Genomic DNA, 14931 nt, shown 5'->3' with positions numbered 1-14931 from the left:
ACTGCCAGGTTGGGATATTCCCATGACCGAGCGTTTTAATCTGAGGGCCGACCCGTGACGATCATGTGGTTGCCCTGTGATCCCGCAGTATTTGAAATATGCATCGAAAGGCTGCGCTTGGGGCGGTTTTTAGGTAACATGGTCTTCGGATATGCGGGGTTTGGATGCAACGTTGTGAATTTGGTAGCTTTCTTCCATGTTTACTTTTTTGCTTGTTCCTGACTATATTGACGCTAGGTATGGAAGGATCATTGCATTGTGTCAGGGCGAGAGTGAATACAGCTGACAGTATATGCTTTTCGCTTGAAGGAATTAAATGAGAAATATGCTAGGATAAAGGCCATAGAAGCTACGCATTATTGAAGCCCATAGAGAAGGGGTTCATATTGGTAGTCTCATGATATAGCAAGGAGAAGATACTCCATGATCATCACTATCCTCAGTCTAGCCTGCAATATACGGGTTTCGATGCAGGGGGTGATGAAGTATTATTCGTCGATCATCTTCCGATGAGTGCCACGAGATGAGAGTATCGGCCATCTTCAATAATCAAATAAAATAATCAATGCTTTACCTACGGAGTACGGAGTATTGTAGATCCAGTTCATTGATGACGTCGATCAAATACTGGTTTTGCTGCCAAGCTAATATGTTTGCTCTGCACGATCCCGACGTCACACTTCCTTCAACTAAGTACTATCGAGTCTAATAGGAGAGTCCATCGGCTAGATATAGAAGGACTAGAGAATTTAAACAATATGGGAAAAGTAGCAAACGCAGTGAGTGATTCGGATACCTGCATAGTCATAAGTGTTTGCAACTATATGTAACCTGCTTCTTTACAACCCCCTTTTGGGTGGTTTGGGAAGAACCTATGGGATGCATCATGTCTAACATGGCACGAGGCCATCTACCACCAGATGGTCGGCATATGTGAAAGAAATTGAAGAATCGAACCTAGGTAGACCGACACCCAATTACCGACCAACGCATCCGCGCTAGAACTCTAACGTTTGTCGCCCCACCGCTCTCCCCGCGAATACTTCCCCGGACATTGACACTCCCCGGACTTGGTCCAAAATAAATCTCTCTCGAAAAATGTCGAAACATTCTTTGACAGGAAGCCCTGAGACATCAGAAACCTCGAAATACGAGTGCTCATTATGCCCCAAGCGATATAAGCGACGCGAACACTTGTTTCGCCATATCAGTTCCCATACATCACAGCGGCCATACCAATGTCACTCGTGTGACGGGGCTTTCCAACGTGCTGATGTTCTCAAGCGACATCTACGAACCTGTGATGGCGGCGCATCCAGGGCAAGTACTCGAAGACGGGCTTGCGATCGCTGCGTCCGTCAGAAGAAGGCCTGTAGCTCCCATCAACCATGTCACAGCTGTGCCAAAAGAGGTGCCCACTGTTGGTATGCCACAGACACAGGGCCTTCACCACGGCCAAGCCAGCATAGCCCCGCCAAGGATATCCCGAAAGACCAAGACATGAATGCTCAATTTACGGACCCACCGCCACCGCCCTCGGCGTCTAACACAATGATGCCGTGGGGCTTCACCCTGGAGGACTTGCAAAGCTTTGGCACAAGCCCGATCGATACCTTCCTTGATCCAGCTTCTATGCAATGTGCAAGTCCGATTTGGCCTAATTTCTCGGCTTTAGCTCCCGAAACCCCGGCAACTTTTGAACCTGTTTCTAGTGACAACCCCCGGAAATCGCTGCACTTTCTCGACAAGTTTACTAGCAACACAGGTCTAGTATCGAGCTTTGATTGCGGCACCCAAGAGCAAAGAGAACAAGTTGCTGCCAGCTTGGACCAGCAAATCTTGTCACAGCTACGGCAGAGAATAATGTCAATGCCGGCCTTGAGCATGGATGTTCCATCTCTGGTACTGGAAAATAATAGTGATACAAGTTCAACTAGCGACTTAACACTGGATTGGTTCAATGATCCACTTTCCTTGAAGACGCACGAGATCCTTCTCTTAATTGAAGAAGTCGTCACGATCAAACCGCGCAACAGTTCTGTCACCTTGGACTGGTCATCAGCACTCAGGGATGCATGTCTGCAATTCTTTTCTCCTTCGAACATAAGAAGGTTCCTGGGATTCTATTGGGCTATATGGCATCCTAATGTGAACTTTGTGCACCGACCTACCTTCGACATGCTAGCAGCGAAGCCAACAGTCCTAGCTGCAATGGCTCTAATTGGTGGGTGTGTCTCCTATTATAGGGGGTTGTAAATGCTAATTATTGAAAAGGTGCCTGCGTCTCACCTGATATGCCTGACAACGAAGATGCACGCACCTGGTTCAACTGTGTGGAAGAAATGGTTTTCATTGACGACGATTTTAACAGTGATTTGGCCTACCAATCTTCAGGCGACATGGCCATTCAAAGACGCAAAATTCAGGCTGTACAAGCTGCCTATATAGTCTGTCTCTATCAGAATTGGGAGGGTACGGATGCGAGCAAGAGCCGCATTCGACGTTATCGTTTCGCTACCTTGGTATCTGTAAGTGTATCTTCCAGTCTGTATCTCATTAGTGTATTAATCATAAAAGACCGCTCGTGATATTAGTATCACGGCAGCGAGACATCTGAATTACAGCGAGCAAGGCCGCCATGAGTTCGAATGGAAAGAATATGCAGCTAGAGAGGAACTCATCCGGTGAGTCTCACTATTCTGCTTGAAGAAATAGGCACTGATACTCCTGGATTACAGTGTATTCACTTGGATCTTTCTATTAGATTCAGCATTCGTCATTTTTAACAACCTTCCTCCGCGGATGGTCATCAAAGAAATGAGGATGCATATGGCAACACCAGAAGCTTGCTTCCAGGCGACAACGGCAGACCAATGCCACCACCAGCTCCAACTCTTCCTGCCTGCAAGAAGTCTCTACTGGACGATCTCGTTGCGGGGGTCATTCGAGTCGATATGTAAAGACGACTTATCCGTCAATATCCGCCACCTTCTCGCTACCCTGGGTCCACTGAATTTATTCGCATTAACGTCAGGTAAGTCACAACACAAGTCCCCCCACGGTACAACTCTGTTAATATTGTAACCATCAGGGATCCATTCACAAATATTCCAATTCCGCAGCGCGGTGGGCAGCTTTCAACTCCGAGCCCCGATACAAAATGCACTCAGCAACTGGCGAGATATCTGGCACTTGTTCTCGTCGACATTCCCACAAGGAGTCATGCCACACATGACAATCGAAGATCCGCACATCCAACCAGAGGACCTCTGGAGACGAATGGGATTCTGCCGCTATTCCCCCGAGTACTGGCTTCTAGCCCACCTGATGGCAGATCGATTGGCCGTACGTGGCACGTCCAAGACAGAGAATGAATTGGAGCCGCTCGACGAGGGTCCCCTGGACCCGATCCTGAATCGATATGATCAAACTAGTATGCGTCAGGTAAATGATCTGATTATGGGCTTTCAGACATTCCAGATATGAACGTCGGTCCCTGCTGTACGATTAAGGGTTTCACTACAAGAAATGAATGCATGTCACGCTTTGTTTTCGTGTATTGCTATCTTCTCAAGTCCCGGACTATCTTGAGAACACAGATCGCTATTGCTGAAATAATACAGATTTTGAATAAAGGCCAAAACTGTGGTAATGGGTCGTCACTAGAAAATCTGTTAGTGACTAGATGATTGCAACTGGATGTAAGATGTAGCGTTTACCTTTCATAGTAGGACCCCGGAAGGAATCCAGCCTCACGTTCTGATTCTAGTCTGAGAGACTCAGACCCATCCTCTCTCCAGTCTATTGTTGTTTCGTGGAGCCCGGGTATTGTGTCGCGATTTTGTTCGACTTTCGGGTGAAGCGCATTTGCTGATGCCGCATCGTGAATTGGTTGCGGTTGTACTATCGTCTGAGACGTAGCTTCGAGGGTGTCACCAGGCCCAGGAATCTGCAGAGACCGAACGCCTATGGGTGTACCGATAGCTAGGAAGCTGAGGAGGAGGACGAAGCATGTGGTAAATAACGGCCGAAAGAGCATTCTGGTGAAACAAGGCAAAGGGTTCGAAGTTCACCTGGACAGCTTTGCAATGGATAAGTGCCCTGGTCGGGAACTTGGGGGCGTCAGTTGGTTTATATAGAGGCTTCCAAGGTTAATTTGAGTTTTGAGCTAATTTCCTGGGCTGAAGTTTGATTTGACTGTTTCCCTCAACATGAGGATGACTTCTTGGCGCTTATTGGATCACGTATAGCCGTGGCTGAGTGGTCTTGGCACGGAGTTAAGCCTTGCTTATCCGACTTGATGACAGTGGACATATGTTTTATATTTCCTTATACCTGTGAACTCCCTACGAGTTAGAGAACATATTAAGCAAGAAGTCACAAGACACAGGCTTTGCTTGCTCCCTGTTACATCTCCCTAACACCTCAACCTTGCATACTCTAAAAAGAAGCCCTACTAACCAGGAGTGAATATACTGTATAGACTTTGCCTAGCTACAAAGCTCTCAGACCGCCATTCCCCGGTTCATAATACCAGAGCCAGAAGTAGTACAGTTGCTTGAGAACGTTGAAGGCAACAGAATTGAAATCGATAACGGTGCAAGCTGTTGACGCGCCAAGAGATCCACCGGGTACCCGTAAGCAAATCACATCGCCAAGTCAAAAACTACCTTAATTCTGCCCGTAAGATTATAAATCAACAGTCAGAGGTCATACAAAGGAAAGTCCCCTTTCACAAATTAAGCCTTTTTTGGTCCTTTCCTGCTATCTACGCGAGAAACTGAGAAGTGGCAGGGATATCAATATTACCAGATAATCCAGAGAACCCACTAACAAGACATAAAAAGCAGAAGACCACTATCAAGACTACGGCCGCGTAAGCGGCCAACTATTCTTGTGCACATCACTTGGAAACTATTTTGGGCTTGAGTTGATTTTCGAGTTCACAGCCCTAGGCAGCTAAAATGCATCTATGTCTCTATTGCAAAGCATTTTCAGTGCTCTAGGATTCCTCTACCCTGTACTTGGCATTACCTTCTGGCTCCACTCACTCAACCCACACTGCAGGCTCTGGTGTTTACTGCGCCTCCACTGGTATATTCTAAATATGGCAAATAAAACAGATCTCAGTGGTGTTTGGTACGATCTTATTGTCTCCCGGAAGTGGTATAAGCGTGCGATAACCATGAGCTTTAAAGGTTGGTCAGCCCATCCGAGTCCAGGCGGAAAATTCACAACCAGCTTCTATATCGGATATAGGATGGAGATATACATTTCAAGTCCTATTTGGTATTGCTCCTAAATATCAGACTGACTATATTCCCGTACACCGTCCCATAACTTCGATATGTGTTTACATTCTTCTTGGTTTGCCCTATCATGTACTTATTCGGTAATCTCAAAGATATACCAGTATTCTAAATGGGTGTGATTGGACTTAAGCACTGCATCACCGAAAGCATCTGCTTTTGAATAGGCCCTCCAAAAAGGCGGGCACCGTTTGATGGATCCTCGCCTATGAAAGCACGGGTGGGAGAGGTCAGTATGGACATGTTGCTCTCAAATTCGGGGTAGAGACGTCCCTTGAGATAAAGCAGGATACTCAATGCTGTGACTTTGTGACGTGGTAATGGATGAGCGCAAACGAGTGTAGTCACTTGCTCAGGGGCAGTATATCGCAAGTTCGCAAGTATAACTGATGAAGCGCGGCCTAGTGAAGAATCTTCTCGTCGGTTACGCATAAGACACGTCCTATATACGCAGTATTCTCTGTGAAGTTATGCGTACCTAGGGAAGGTTCAATAACCCGCTATACCACGAGGATGGGGAAGAAGACAACTAAAAAGACACCAAAGAGGATATGGCAACTATAAGAGTGTGAGATAGGAAAGAAGATGAAGACGAAGCTAGTCTCGGCTATATAAATGTCTATGCCCTGACAAAAACTTTTGCCATGCCATTTTTCATCGATCAGAAAGACGTCACGCCATCGCCTAAGAGCATCGGACCTTCAACATTAGCACAACTCCTTTTGGAGGGAGTTTTCCTTAAAAAAGATTAGTCTACAATGATAGGTCGCTATAACCATTGAAAAAGTCGAGGCAATGCATTTCGATGACGATTCCCCCACATGGACTCCGACGTACTCCGACGCCCACCTCCGCATCCGCAGGTATACACACAACCCACTCCGCTCCGAGATCGACAAATATACTAGGGTTGAGCCATACTAGAACATGAAAATAGGGATATAAACAATCGTATTTATATATCAAGGGATATCGCTAGGATACTTTGATCGCAATGTCAATTCTTTTCTTAGGAGTGCAGCTTCGATTTACTGGGCTGTAAAATATCTTGAAACATCCAAAATGCTACCAATTACCATGGTACTAGGGGCAGCTATTTCTGTCGTACTTCTTTCGCGCATCCTCAGAATTGGACATCGACCAAAGAACTATCCCCCTGGTCCTCCAACATGGCCCATCTTGGGCAACATTCATCAAGTATGCGATAAAGTGCTTCCGAATGAGGGACTTTGCACTAACTCATCGCCTTTAGATGCCCTCTCAAGATGCTCATCTCCAATTCGAAAAATGGGCTCGTGAATATGGCCCAATTTACAGTTTGATGCTAGGCACTAAGTGTCTGATTGTGCTATCCAGTGACGAGGCAGTCAAAGAGCTTTTGGATAAAAGAAGTGGTATATATTCGCACCGCCCAGAGCTATATATTGGCCAGATTTTGTGCAGCGGTGATCTCAGAATGTTGATGATGGTAAGCCGTGAAGCCAAACAAAATGAATTTCGGGTGTGTCTTGTACCTAACTAGACCTTCCATCTTAGGGCTACGGACCAACATGGCGTGGGGTATGCATGACTTGAGAGTGATAATTATTGCGATACTTCTGCTAACTTGATTCTAGTTTCGCAAAATGGTGCATGGCTTGCTTAACGTTACGACATCCAAGAAATATCTACCCTACCAAATGCTAGAAAATCGTCAAATGCTATACCAGCTCCTAACAGAGCCAGAAGGATTCCTGAAGCACATCCGACGATACTCAAACGCCCTGACGACCACAATGGTTTTCGGATGGCGCACGCCTACATACGAAGACGAGAAAATGATGCAACTGTTCAACGGCTTCTCGGAATTCGCCGACCTCAACCAAACCGGAACAGCAGCGATCATTGACTTCTTCCCATGGCTACGAAAACTACCCGAATTCCTTCTCCCAGCACAACAGAAAGCAAAAGACCTCCACAAAAAGGAGAAAGCGCTGTATCTGAGCCATTGGCTGCGAGCAAAAGAAGAGGTTGAACAAAACACAATCAAGCCATGCTTCTGCGCGGGGATGTACAAGGCGCAGAAAGAAGACGGTTTCAGCGATGACCAGGCAGCTTATATCTCCGGAACACTCCTAGAAGCCGGCTCAGACACGACATCGAGCACGCTATATGCCTTCGTTCAAGCCATGCTACTATACCCCGATATCCAACGCAAAGCCCAAGAAGAGATCGAAAGGGTGGTGGGTTCAGGTCGCTTACCCGTTATGGAGGACCTGTCCGAACTACAGTACGTACGGGGCTGCATGAAAGAGACAGTCCGCTGGATGCCGACGACCATCCTCGGGGCCGTTCCACACGCAGTCACACAAGACGACGAGTACAAAGGGTACTTTATTCCCAAGGGGGCTGGGGTGATGAACAACGTATGGGGCATCCACATGGATCCGGCTCGTCATCCAAACCCGCGAGTATTCAATCCCGATCGGTACCACGACGATTACCAGAGCTTTGGGGAGGCAGCGGCGAACCCGGATCCGGCAAAGCGGGATGTGTTCACCTTTGGTGCGGGCCGTCGTATATGTCCCGGCATGCATGTTGCCGAGCGCAGTCTGTTCCTTGGCATGTCGCGCATTCTGTGGGCGTTTGATATCGCGCCGGAGACTGATGCCGCGGGATCTCTGATTTTGCCTGATCCCGATCGCTTGACGCAGGGATTTGTGTGTATGCCTGAGGAGTTCCCGGCGAGGATTACGTCGAGGTCGAAGGAGAGAGCGGATTTGGTGGTGAGGGAGTGGAAAGAGGCAGAGGGAGAATGTCTTGATCCTGAGACAAGACAGTGGGTGCAGTCGCCGGTGGATTCATGAGTTGGTTGATGGAATGTCTGCTTGCTGTGCACACATACTTGCGATGCTGGGGTTAGATCAGAGAAGAGAGACAGCTGTGCATTGGCAACGTTGACCGGGGCAAACAAAATCCCAGTATCTCAATTTACAATGCCAATATGAAGTATAGGCATGTGCCATTTTGCCAAGAGCGAAGCTATACATGTATGAATATCCCAAGGTTACCTACCTACAGCGAGGTGTTTGTTATCCACCCTTCGGGGTGATGTACGATTTCGAATATAATATATTCAGGTATATTTTGCACTGCCTACCCAGGAAACCGGGTAGATGATGTGTGGTGGCATCCTAACTTATATAAAGACGATTCACGATGGCACAGGTTATACCAGGATTATAATATGCGACAGCTGCCACCTGCGTGTTCAGCAGGCTCCTGGGAGTGGAGAGCATTACATGATCTCCCAGATGCTCCCTGACGACCGCTTCGATGTTATTATCGGGGTTTGTTGAGAAGTGACCTGGTGATTCTGTTACTTTTAGCTTGAATCGAAAGAAACTCCGAATCCAAATTGGGATGTTCAGGTATGCGTTAATGCTCGTGAGGTGCAAACCCTACATTAGTCAAATAGTCGGTGTAAACTACCTAGGTAAGTTCCAGTAGCAACCATGCGGTGAAACGAAAGACCCGACGAGGGTATTATCACCGCCATATAAAACCCTGCCTGAACCGGGGGCGCAACATATTGATATGAGCCATATAACTCAGCGAACGGGGTGCTGTCCCTGCACGGGTGTTCCAAGCAATCCTTGCAATATCGACAATATTGCTCGTTCAGGGGAAATGCTGGGCACTAATATAAATAGCCATGTCCGCACCTTGTGCTGGACTGGTTTTCTTGAGACTCCCATCTTCTTGAAACTATTAGTATGATATTCTCTTGACATGTTAACTGCAGCGATCGAGTTAATGCGAGTGTTAAATGTCACATGCGTTCACAGACATCGTTGGTACAGTCGAGATAATCATGGCAGACATCTTATCTTGCGATATGCTCGTCGTCCAGGTACTTGGATCGATTATGAGAATTCGAATATTTGTGGGCGGTTCCTAGCTGACAGATGCACCTGGATATCGACTGAGCCCATGGGAAGACAATCATTATCCCGGGGTTGAGGATAGTATAACTTGTTTGAATCCGTTGCTGACTTGGAATCAGAGATGTCGAAGGGTCTACCCGTTGAATGCTGTCCAGTTTTTTTCCCCTCTGACGGGATAGGCGATCTCCGCACAGGAAAGGAGAAAAAGAAGGCCAACGCATCATATGCCGTGTGACCGAAGTGACCCAACAGGCGCCAGAATTATTTCAGTCAAATCCGTGAAATCAGTGAAATCAGTCGAAACGAGAAAGGGTTTGAGAAAACCAGTGGAAAGGAAAAATGCCTCAGGAATATATAAATGGCGCATACTGCATATTGCAGGTGGGGCGGTAAGATCCTTTTTCCGTTATGATTGGTGGAGGAGCTGACAGCGGAAAGAGAGCTTGTTTTTTTCCCCTTTTTCTCGTTTCTTTTCAATACTTATAGAGAGAAGGGAAATAAGAGATAGAAGAAGATTAGAGTGAGAAACTGACAAAAAGGGTTGAGTGTACTTGTATTCACAGAGAGGAAGAGATGAAACAAAAACCAGGTTATTGCGGTTGATGGTTAATAGGAAATCCAACAGCACAGCCACCTCCAGATGCAGCCCCATGGTGGAACGGGCGTCTCGATTACCGAGTTCAGATCCACGTGAAAAAGAGATATAAATGTATGAGGCATTTCTAAAATCTGGAAAATCTGGAAAATCTGGGTAGTATCCGATTTTTTAGGGAAATTATGAGGAAATTGGAGTTGATAGCATAACTGGGACTTCTCCAATACGAAAATCCCTCATAGCTATAGTATGTACAGCCATCCCCCAGTCTACATATGTACTATACTACACCACACAACCATTTTACCCTTTTTGGTATCTTCTGTCGGAGACCCACGTCCGGAACAAAAGTACCGCATAGTAAGATGAAACTATGGCCCAAGCTCCAGTCAAAAGCGAAAGAAAGCAAAAAGATACCCTGAAAAAGCCACCAAAGCCACAACTGAACCCTCCAAATGCAGTCCCAGTCGATCCTGTGGCTGTCGAATCATAGAGTTTCTCGCACACAGACGTCTATTCCGAGGTAAAGAAATATGTAATGAGAAAGAAAAAAAAAAAGAAAAATTTGTGTCATCTCAATATCCCGGTTGACCCCTCAGTCCTACATAGGACGATCTTAGGGGGCAAAAAAAGGTATATAAGCTTGTCCCCATCCACACACCACCTCTCATCTTAAGGAATGCTTATCGACGGTCAAAAGTGGGCGTGCGAAGCTTGTATACGGGGCCACCGTGTGACCAGCTGCAAACATCATGGTTAGTACTCACAGTTGTCGGATTTTCATTTTCTTTCCCATACCTCTTCTAGTATAAAACACATACTATACCCAAACAACCCCATTTCCCTACATATGTATTCCCCAAAGCTAAAAACTAACCTGCCAACCCCCCAGATCGGCCACTGATCCGCATCAAGCGCAAAGGCCGACCCTTCGCAACATGCACAATGTGCAACGCAACACCCTGCACATCTCCAATCGAGCACGCTCGCGCAAAGCGCGACGCAGAGCTCAAATGTCCAAAAGTAACGCAAACACAAAAACAAAGCCAAACCCGGAATTCTCACGGCAGGGAAAAAAAGAAGAAGAGAAATTGCAAACGCCATGGTACTGATTGGTGTTTGCTCTTTTTCTAGAAATCCTCGAGCGGAAGAATCCATCGGCAAAATCCGAACGGGTTCCTCCCCATTGCCCCACGCCCCGGCCCAGGTCCAAGTCCAACGGGCTCGATCTCGGCGGGGAAGACCGTCGTGACAACCTCGAAGTCCAAGTCTAGGTCTGGGTCGAAGTCGGCATGTTCGACTTCGTCCGCTTCGTCGCCTGGAAAGACGACTATCTACCATGATGCGCTGGGAGATTGGTCTGGCTCCGACGGCTCCGTGTCTAGGGTTGATTCCGCTAGACATACTGTGTCGTTTTCTGGGTCGGCGGTGCCCGGGTTAGAGTCGGGTCGGACGCTTAGCGCTGAGCAGGGTTCGCTTTCGCATTCGGCGCCTGGGTCGTTGTATGAGTATCCCGTTTCGGAGGGGGAGGAGGGTACGGCTGCGGCTTTGTTCGATCCGGCGTATTCTCTGCAGCCTTCTTCGCTGGCGGTTTCGGGGGCCCAGCCTGCGCAGACGTTGCCTATGGTTAGTCCGCTCGATGGGGTGCACCCCTTTGATTTCTCGCTGGACCCGGCGCTGGAACTGGGTGATAACACTTTGGGGTATTTGAATGAGGTCAACATCAATATGGATTTGGACTTGCCGGCTATGGAGGAAATGTTCCATGTGGAGGATTGGTCTAGGTATATGTGGTCGGCTGAGACAGGGTTTGAGCATCTGGATACCGGATTCCCACCAGCCCAATAACACGAGGGGTCCGGGCTGCGAACCCGGTCAATAACTCGCATGATGATTGATGATTTTATCTCTTGGAAGAGGTTGAAGACGTATATACAAAATGGAAGAGTGGAAGTGGCTCCCGCTGTTTGTGATATATCTTACATCTGCACTGCTATCCACGGGAACAGTTATAACTTTCATGTGGAATCAATGGAAACGACGTGTCCTATGCTCTATCCGAGTCTCGCGAATGGATGCCAAGCACGAATGCCCCCAGTGCTCCTCGCTGATGTAAATGACGGAACGGCACTGATACGCCGACTATACAGAGTGAACAAAAATAAGAGAAAGCAAGCCTGGACGCTATAAGGAAACAGACAAGTGAAAAAAATGCACGGAGGTCAGTGGGTACAATCCGTCCCAACTACACCTCCTGGATGTAGTTCGCCGGAACGCTCTTCGTAACACCGCCCCGTTCGACGTCCGCCCATCCATCGCCACTATCCCGGTTAATCAGGACGAAGCGGTCACCCTCTGCCATATTCCACTCCATATCGCTGCGGGCTTCGTAGTCGTACAATGCCTCGACATATTGCAATTTCTTGGCTCCTCGTCTGGGCGCGACGGCTGGTCCGACACGCTTCGGCGCCGCGCTTCCTGCCAGGGATGCCGAGGAATTCGAGTAGGTTGACCCAGGTCGCTCAGGCATACTGGGACTAGCGGATGGCACGGGGGATGGTGTTGGGGCGGCTTCGACATATGAAGCCGGAACAAGCCCTTCGTTGGCTCCGGCTCGCACACGCATCCATCCAGAACCATCTGTGCAATTGTTAGGAATTGGTGTAAACGGTAGGATAAGAGGACGTACCATCTGGTTCGAGGATCATCACTTCGTCCCCCTCTTCCACGCTGACCTCATCCGAGCCGGTGGCTTGATACGCGTACAGCATCTTACCTCGTGGCTCTTTGGATTTCGAGCTCATGCCAGTGTCGCTAGGTGGAGGTGCAGTCATGTATGCTGTCGGAGGTGGTGCTAGCACCCGGTTCCTCCTTGGGGCAGTGGCAGCTGGCTTCGTCTCTGCAACGGGAGCTGGGGGCTCCTCTGCTGGGCTTTCTGCTGTGGGCTGAGTAGCAACGTTCGATACCGACCGAGCCGTACTGGCCGCATATCCTGAGCTAAGAGAGTTCATTGTGTTTTGCCGCGTCAGGGACGGGGCGGCAGTGGAAGCCGTAGGTGTGCCGATGTCCACAGCAGGCATGGCACCAGCCTGTTCCTGTCGCAGGACCTTGAGTTTCTTCTTGTCTTCCTTCGTTTGCTCACCCGGGCACTCCGCAGGCACCTTCATTTGACATTTACTATGGCAGGTGTAACCACAATCCCGACAATCAAAGCCCTTGGCGGACAGGCCCCAGATTCGCTCACCGCAAAGATCGCAATTTGTCGGGATCTTGAATGTCTGAGAGCGGAAATTGTGGTTCTGGGCCCCCAACGACAAATCTCCAGCCACTGCCATGATAGTTGCCGTTTCTACCTCGGCCGTAACCCACTTGCGATCAACCTCGTGCAGGGATTCTTGAATGTAGAAAATGGACCGCACGACATCTAACTCGTTTCGATTATCTTTGCCATGTTGAATATTTTCGCGCACTTTCTTGCTTCCTTCGACCTCGCGCTTCTTCCGGTCGGACTCGACGCGTAGTTCGCGGATTTGAGTTTTGCTCTTACTCAGGACGTTGCGCAGGAAGACCTTGGCTGCTTCATCGGCGATGATTGAAGCATCGTCGTGCCATACTGGACTCGGCTCAAATCCTAGGTTTGCGGGTTCCTGCGATTGAGTCACATTGTGCTGGAGGAACATCATGGAGTCTAGATGCGGGTTGTTGCGTGGGATTTCGACAAGAAGATTGGCCATGTGCTCTGTGCTATTTGAAAGAGATGCCTTTTCAAGTTGGGCGGCGAGCGACCACATCAAGTTCAATTTTGCGACCCGTGTTTCATTGAGGTTTTGTAAGCCCTGGCCGGGAATATGAGTACAATCGATCCAGTGTATGGGGAGTGGCAGGTTCATCTTACATCAATCACCTCAGGGACATATTCATGGTAAAATTTCTCCTTGAGCTTATTTGTCACATTGATGCTGATGAGATAGAGGTTCTACCCGCAAGTTAGCATCAGGACACGAAGTTCGCGGTTGCGTGAGCCATGCCTTATAGTTGTTCATCTCCAGTATTTGCTGTTGATATGCTGCCTGTGCTTTGCTCTTGCCATGGTCAAAAGCGGACTCCATTTTCTTTCTGCGAGATTCAACCTCCTGGCATGCGCCATCGTATTTGCCCTTCGCTTTCTTGAGATCACCGAATGCTGCCTCCCGTTCCTTTTCTAACTTTCCATGATATTCAACATGGCATTTGCGAATCTCTTCATATTGGGTGGCAGCTTGTTTCAGAGGATCCGCCACCTGCACTACCAATTCTGAGGCAAATTTGTCTCGTTCGGCGGCGTGGGATTCCACGGCGTTCAATTGTGTAGTCCATGTAGTGAGCGATGCGCTTTCGAGGGAGCCGGGGGTTAAGGTGGGTGTATCGCCCACACTCAAAGGGCTGATCTTCTTCGACTTGCGGTCATAGTACTTCTTGCAAAGGGCTGTTAACTTGGATGCGTACTCCTTCTCAATGGCACTGCGCTCGCGGTAAAATTGGTGTATCTCGTCTACCCATGATATGCCATTTGATACCTGTGCAACATGTTTGCATTAGCTCCACTTCAAGCACATAAGGTGATCTGACGGGTTCGTTGCGGGGAAATGAGATCGGGATCATACCCAACTATTAACTGGTTTGAAGGAATCCTAGACAAATTAACCCAGTTAGCTATGTACCTGCGACTATCACTGTAGAGTATCGATACCTTTAACTCTGCTCCAAATTGGGGAGCAACGTCTGCGGCCGCCATGGCTGGATTAAGATCCCAAGGCAGACGCGCATGGGACAGTGCGGGAATGGAAGACCGAACAATGAGATCGGGTTGCCTGGTGTTAGCACTGCTCGTCTATGAGCCACTTGTCTGGTGTCAGCCAAAATAGTCGACGTCTCCAATTAGGCAGTGTTCAATGGGCTAATAAGGCCATTTAGACAGGAAGAATGAGCTCAATAGCCAAGGCGGGGAGAAGCCCGGTGTGACAATACCAAACATACACGTTGCTGGTAGTCAATATGTGTCCTGCCCATCTATTACAATACGATTACATTTATTTCACTTTGACTCAATTCGGACTAGTTC

At 48.2% G+C, this 14931-nt stretch overlaps 5 protein-coding genes across 5 annotated transcripts; 3 read left to right on the top strand and 2 right to left on the bottom strand.

The window, feature by feature from the left end:
- Positions 1-1098: 1098 nt before the first annotated feature.
- On the top strand, positions 1099-3486 carry N7525_009011 (putative C2H2 transcription factor; the record flags this gene model as incomplete). The annotated part of the gene is made up of 5 exons (XM_002563079.1): positions 1099-2224; positions 2275-2528; positions 2578-2684; positions 2739-3034; positions 3092-3486. The coding sequence occupies 5 exons, from the start codon at positions 1099-1101 to the stop codon at positions 3484-3486; spliced, it is 2178 nt and encodes a 725-aa protein (XP_002563125.1).
- Positions 3487-3715: 229 nt separating this feature from the next.
- N7525_009010 (uncharacterized protein) lies at positions 3716-4039 on the bottom strand (the record flags this gene model as incomplete). Its single annotated transcript, XM_002563078.1, has 1 exon — positions 3716-4039. One exon carries the CDS (start codon positions 4037-4039, stop codon positions 3716-3718), a length of 324 nt encoding a protein of 107 aa, XP_002563124.1.
- A 2332-nt stretch (positions 4040-6371) lies between these two features.
- N7525_009009 (cytochrome P450) lies at positions 6372-8155 on the top strand (the record flags this gene model as incomplete). The annotated part of the gene is made up of 4 exons (XM_002563077.1): positions 6372-6506; positions 6562-6777; positions 6846-6869; positions 6926-8155. 4 exons carry the CDS (start codon positions 6372-6374, stop codon positions 8153-8155), a joined length of 1605 nt encoding a protein of 534 aa, XP_002563123.1.
- A 2354-nt stretch (positions 8156-10509) lies between these two features.
- Positions 10510-11678, top strand: N7525_009008 (uncharacterized protein; the record flags this gene model as incomplete). The annotated part of the gene is made up of 3 exons (XM_002563076.1): positions 10510-10585; positions 10723-10853; positions 10965-11678. The coding sequence occupies 3 exons, from the start codon at positions 10510-10512 to the stop codon at positions 11676-11678; spliced, it is 921 nt and encodes a 306-aa protein (XP_002563122.1).
- A 397-nt stretch (positions 11679-12075) lies between these two features.
- Positions 12076-14604, bottom strand: N7525_009007 (putative actin polymerization protein Bzz1; the record flags this gene model as incomplete). Its single annotated transcript, XM_061214574.1, has 6 exons — positions 12076-12470; positions 12520-13666; positions 13726-13806; positions 13961-14386; positions 14474-14500; positions 14560-14604. The coding sequence occupies 6 exons, from the start codon at positions 14602-14604 to the stop codon at positions 12076-12078; spliced, it is 2121 nt and encodes a 706-aa protein (XP_061069005.1).
- Positions 14605-14931: the final 327 nt, after the last annotated feature.

Source organism: Penicillium rubens (assembly GCF_028828025.1).
Source record: "Penicillium rubens strain IBT 27055 chromosome Unknown utg000003l_segment0_segment0, whole genome shotgun sequence".
In the NCBI taxonomy this organism is placed as follows: domain Eukaryota; kingdom Fungi; phylum Ascomycota; class Eurotiomycetes; order Eurotiales; family Aspergillaceae; genus Penicillium; species Penicillium rubens.
This window is presented reverse-complemented; position numbering and strand designations above follow the sequence as displayed.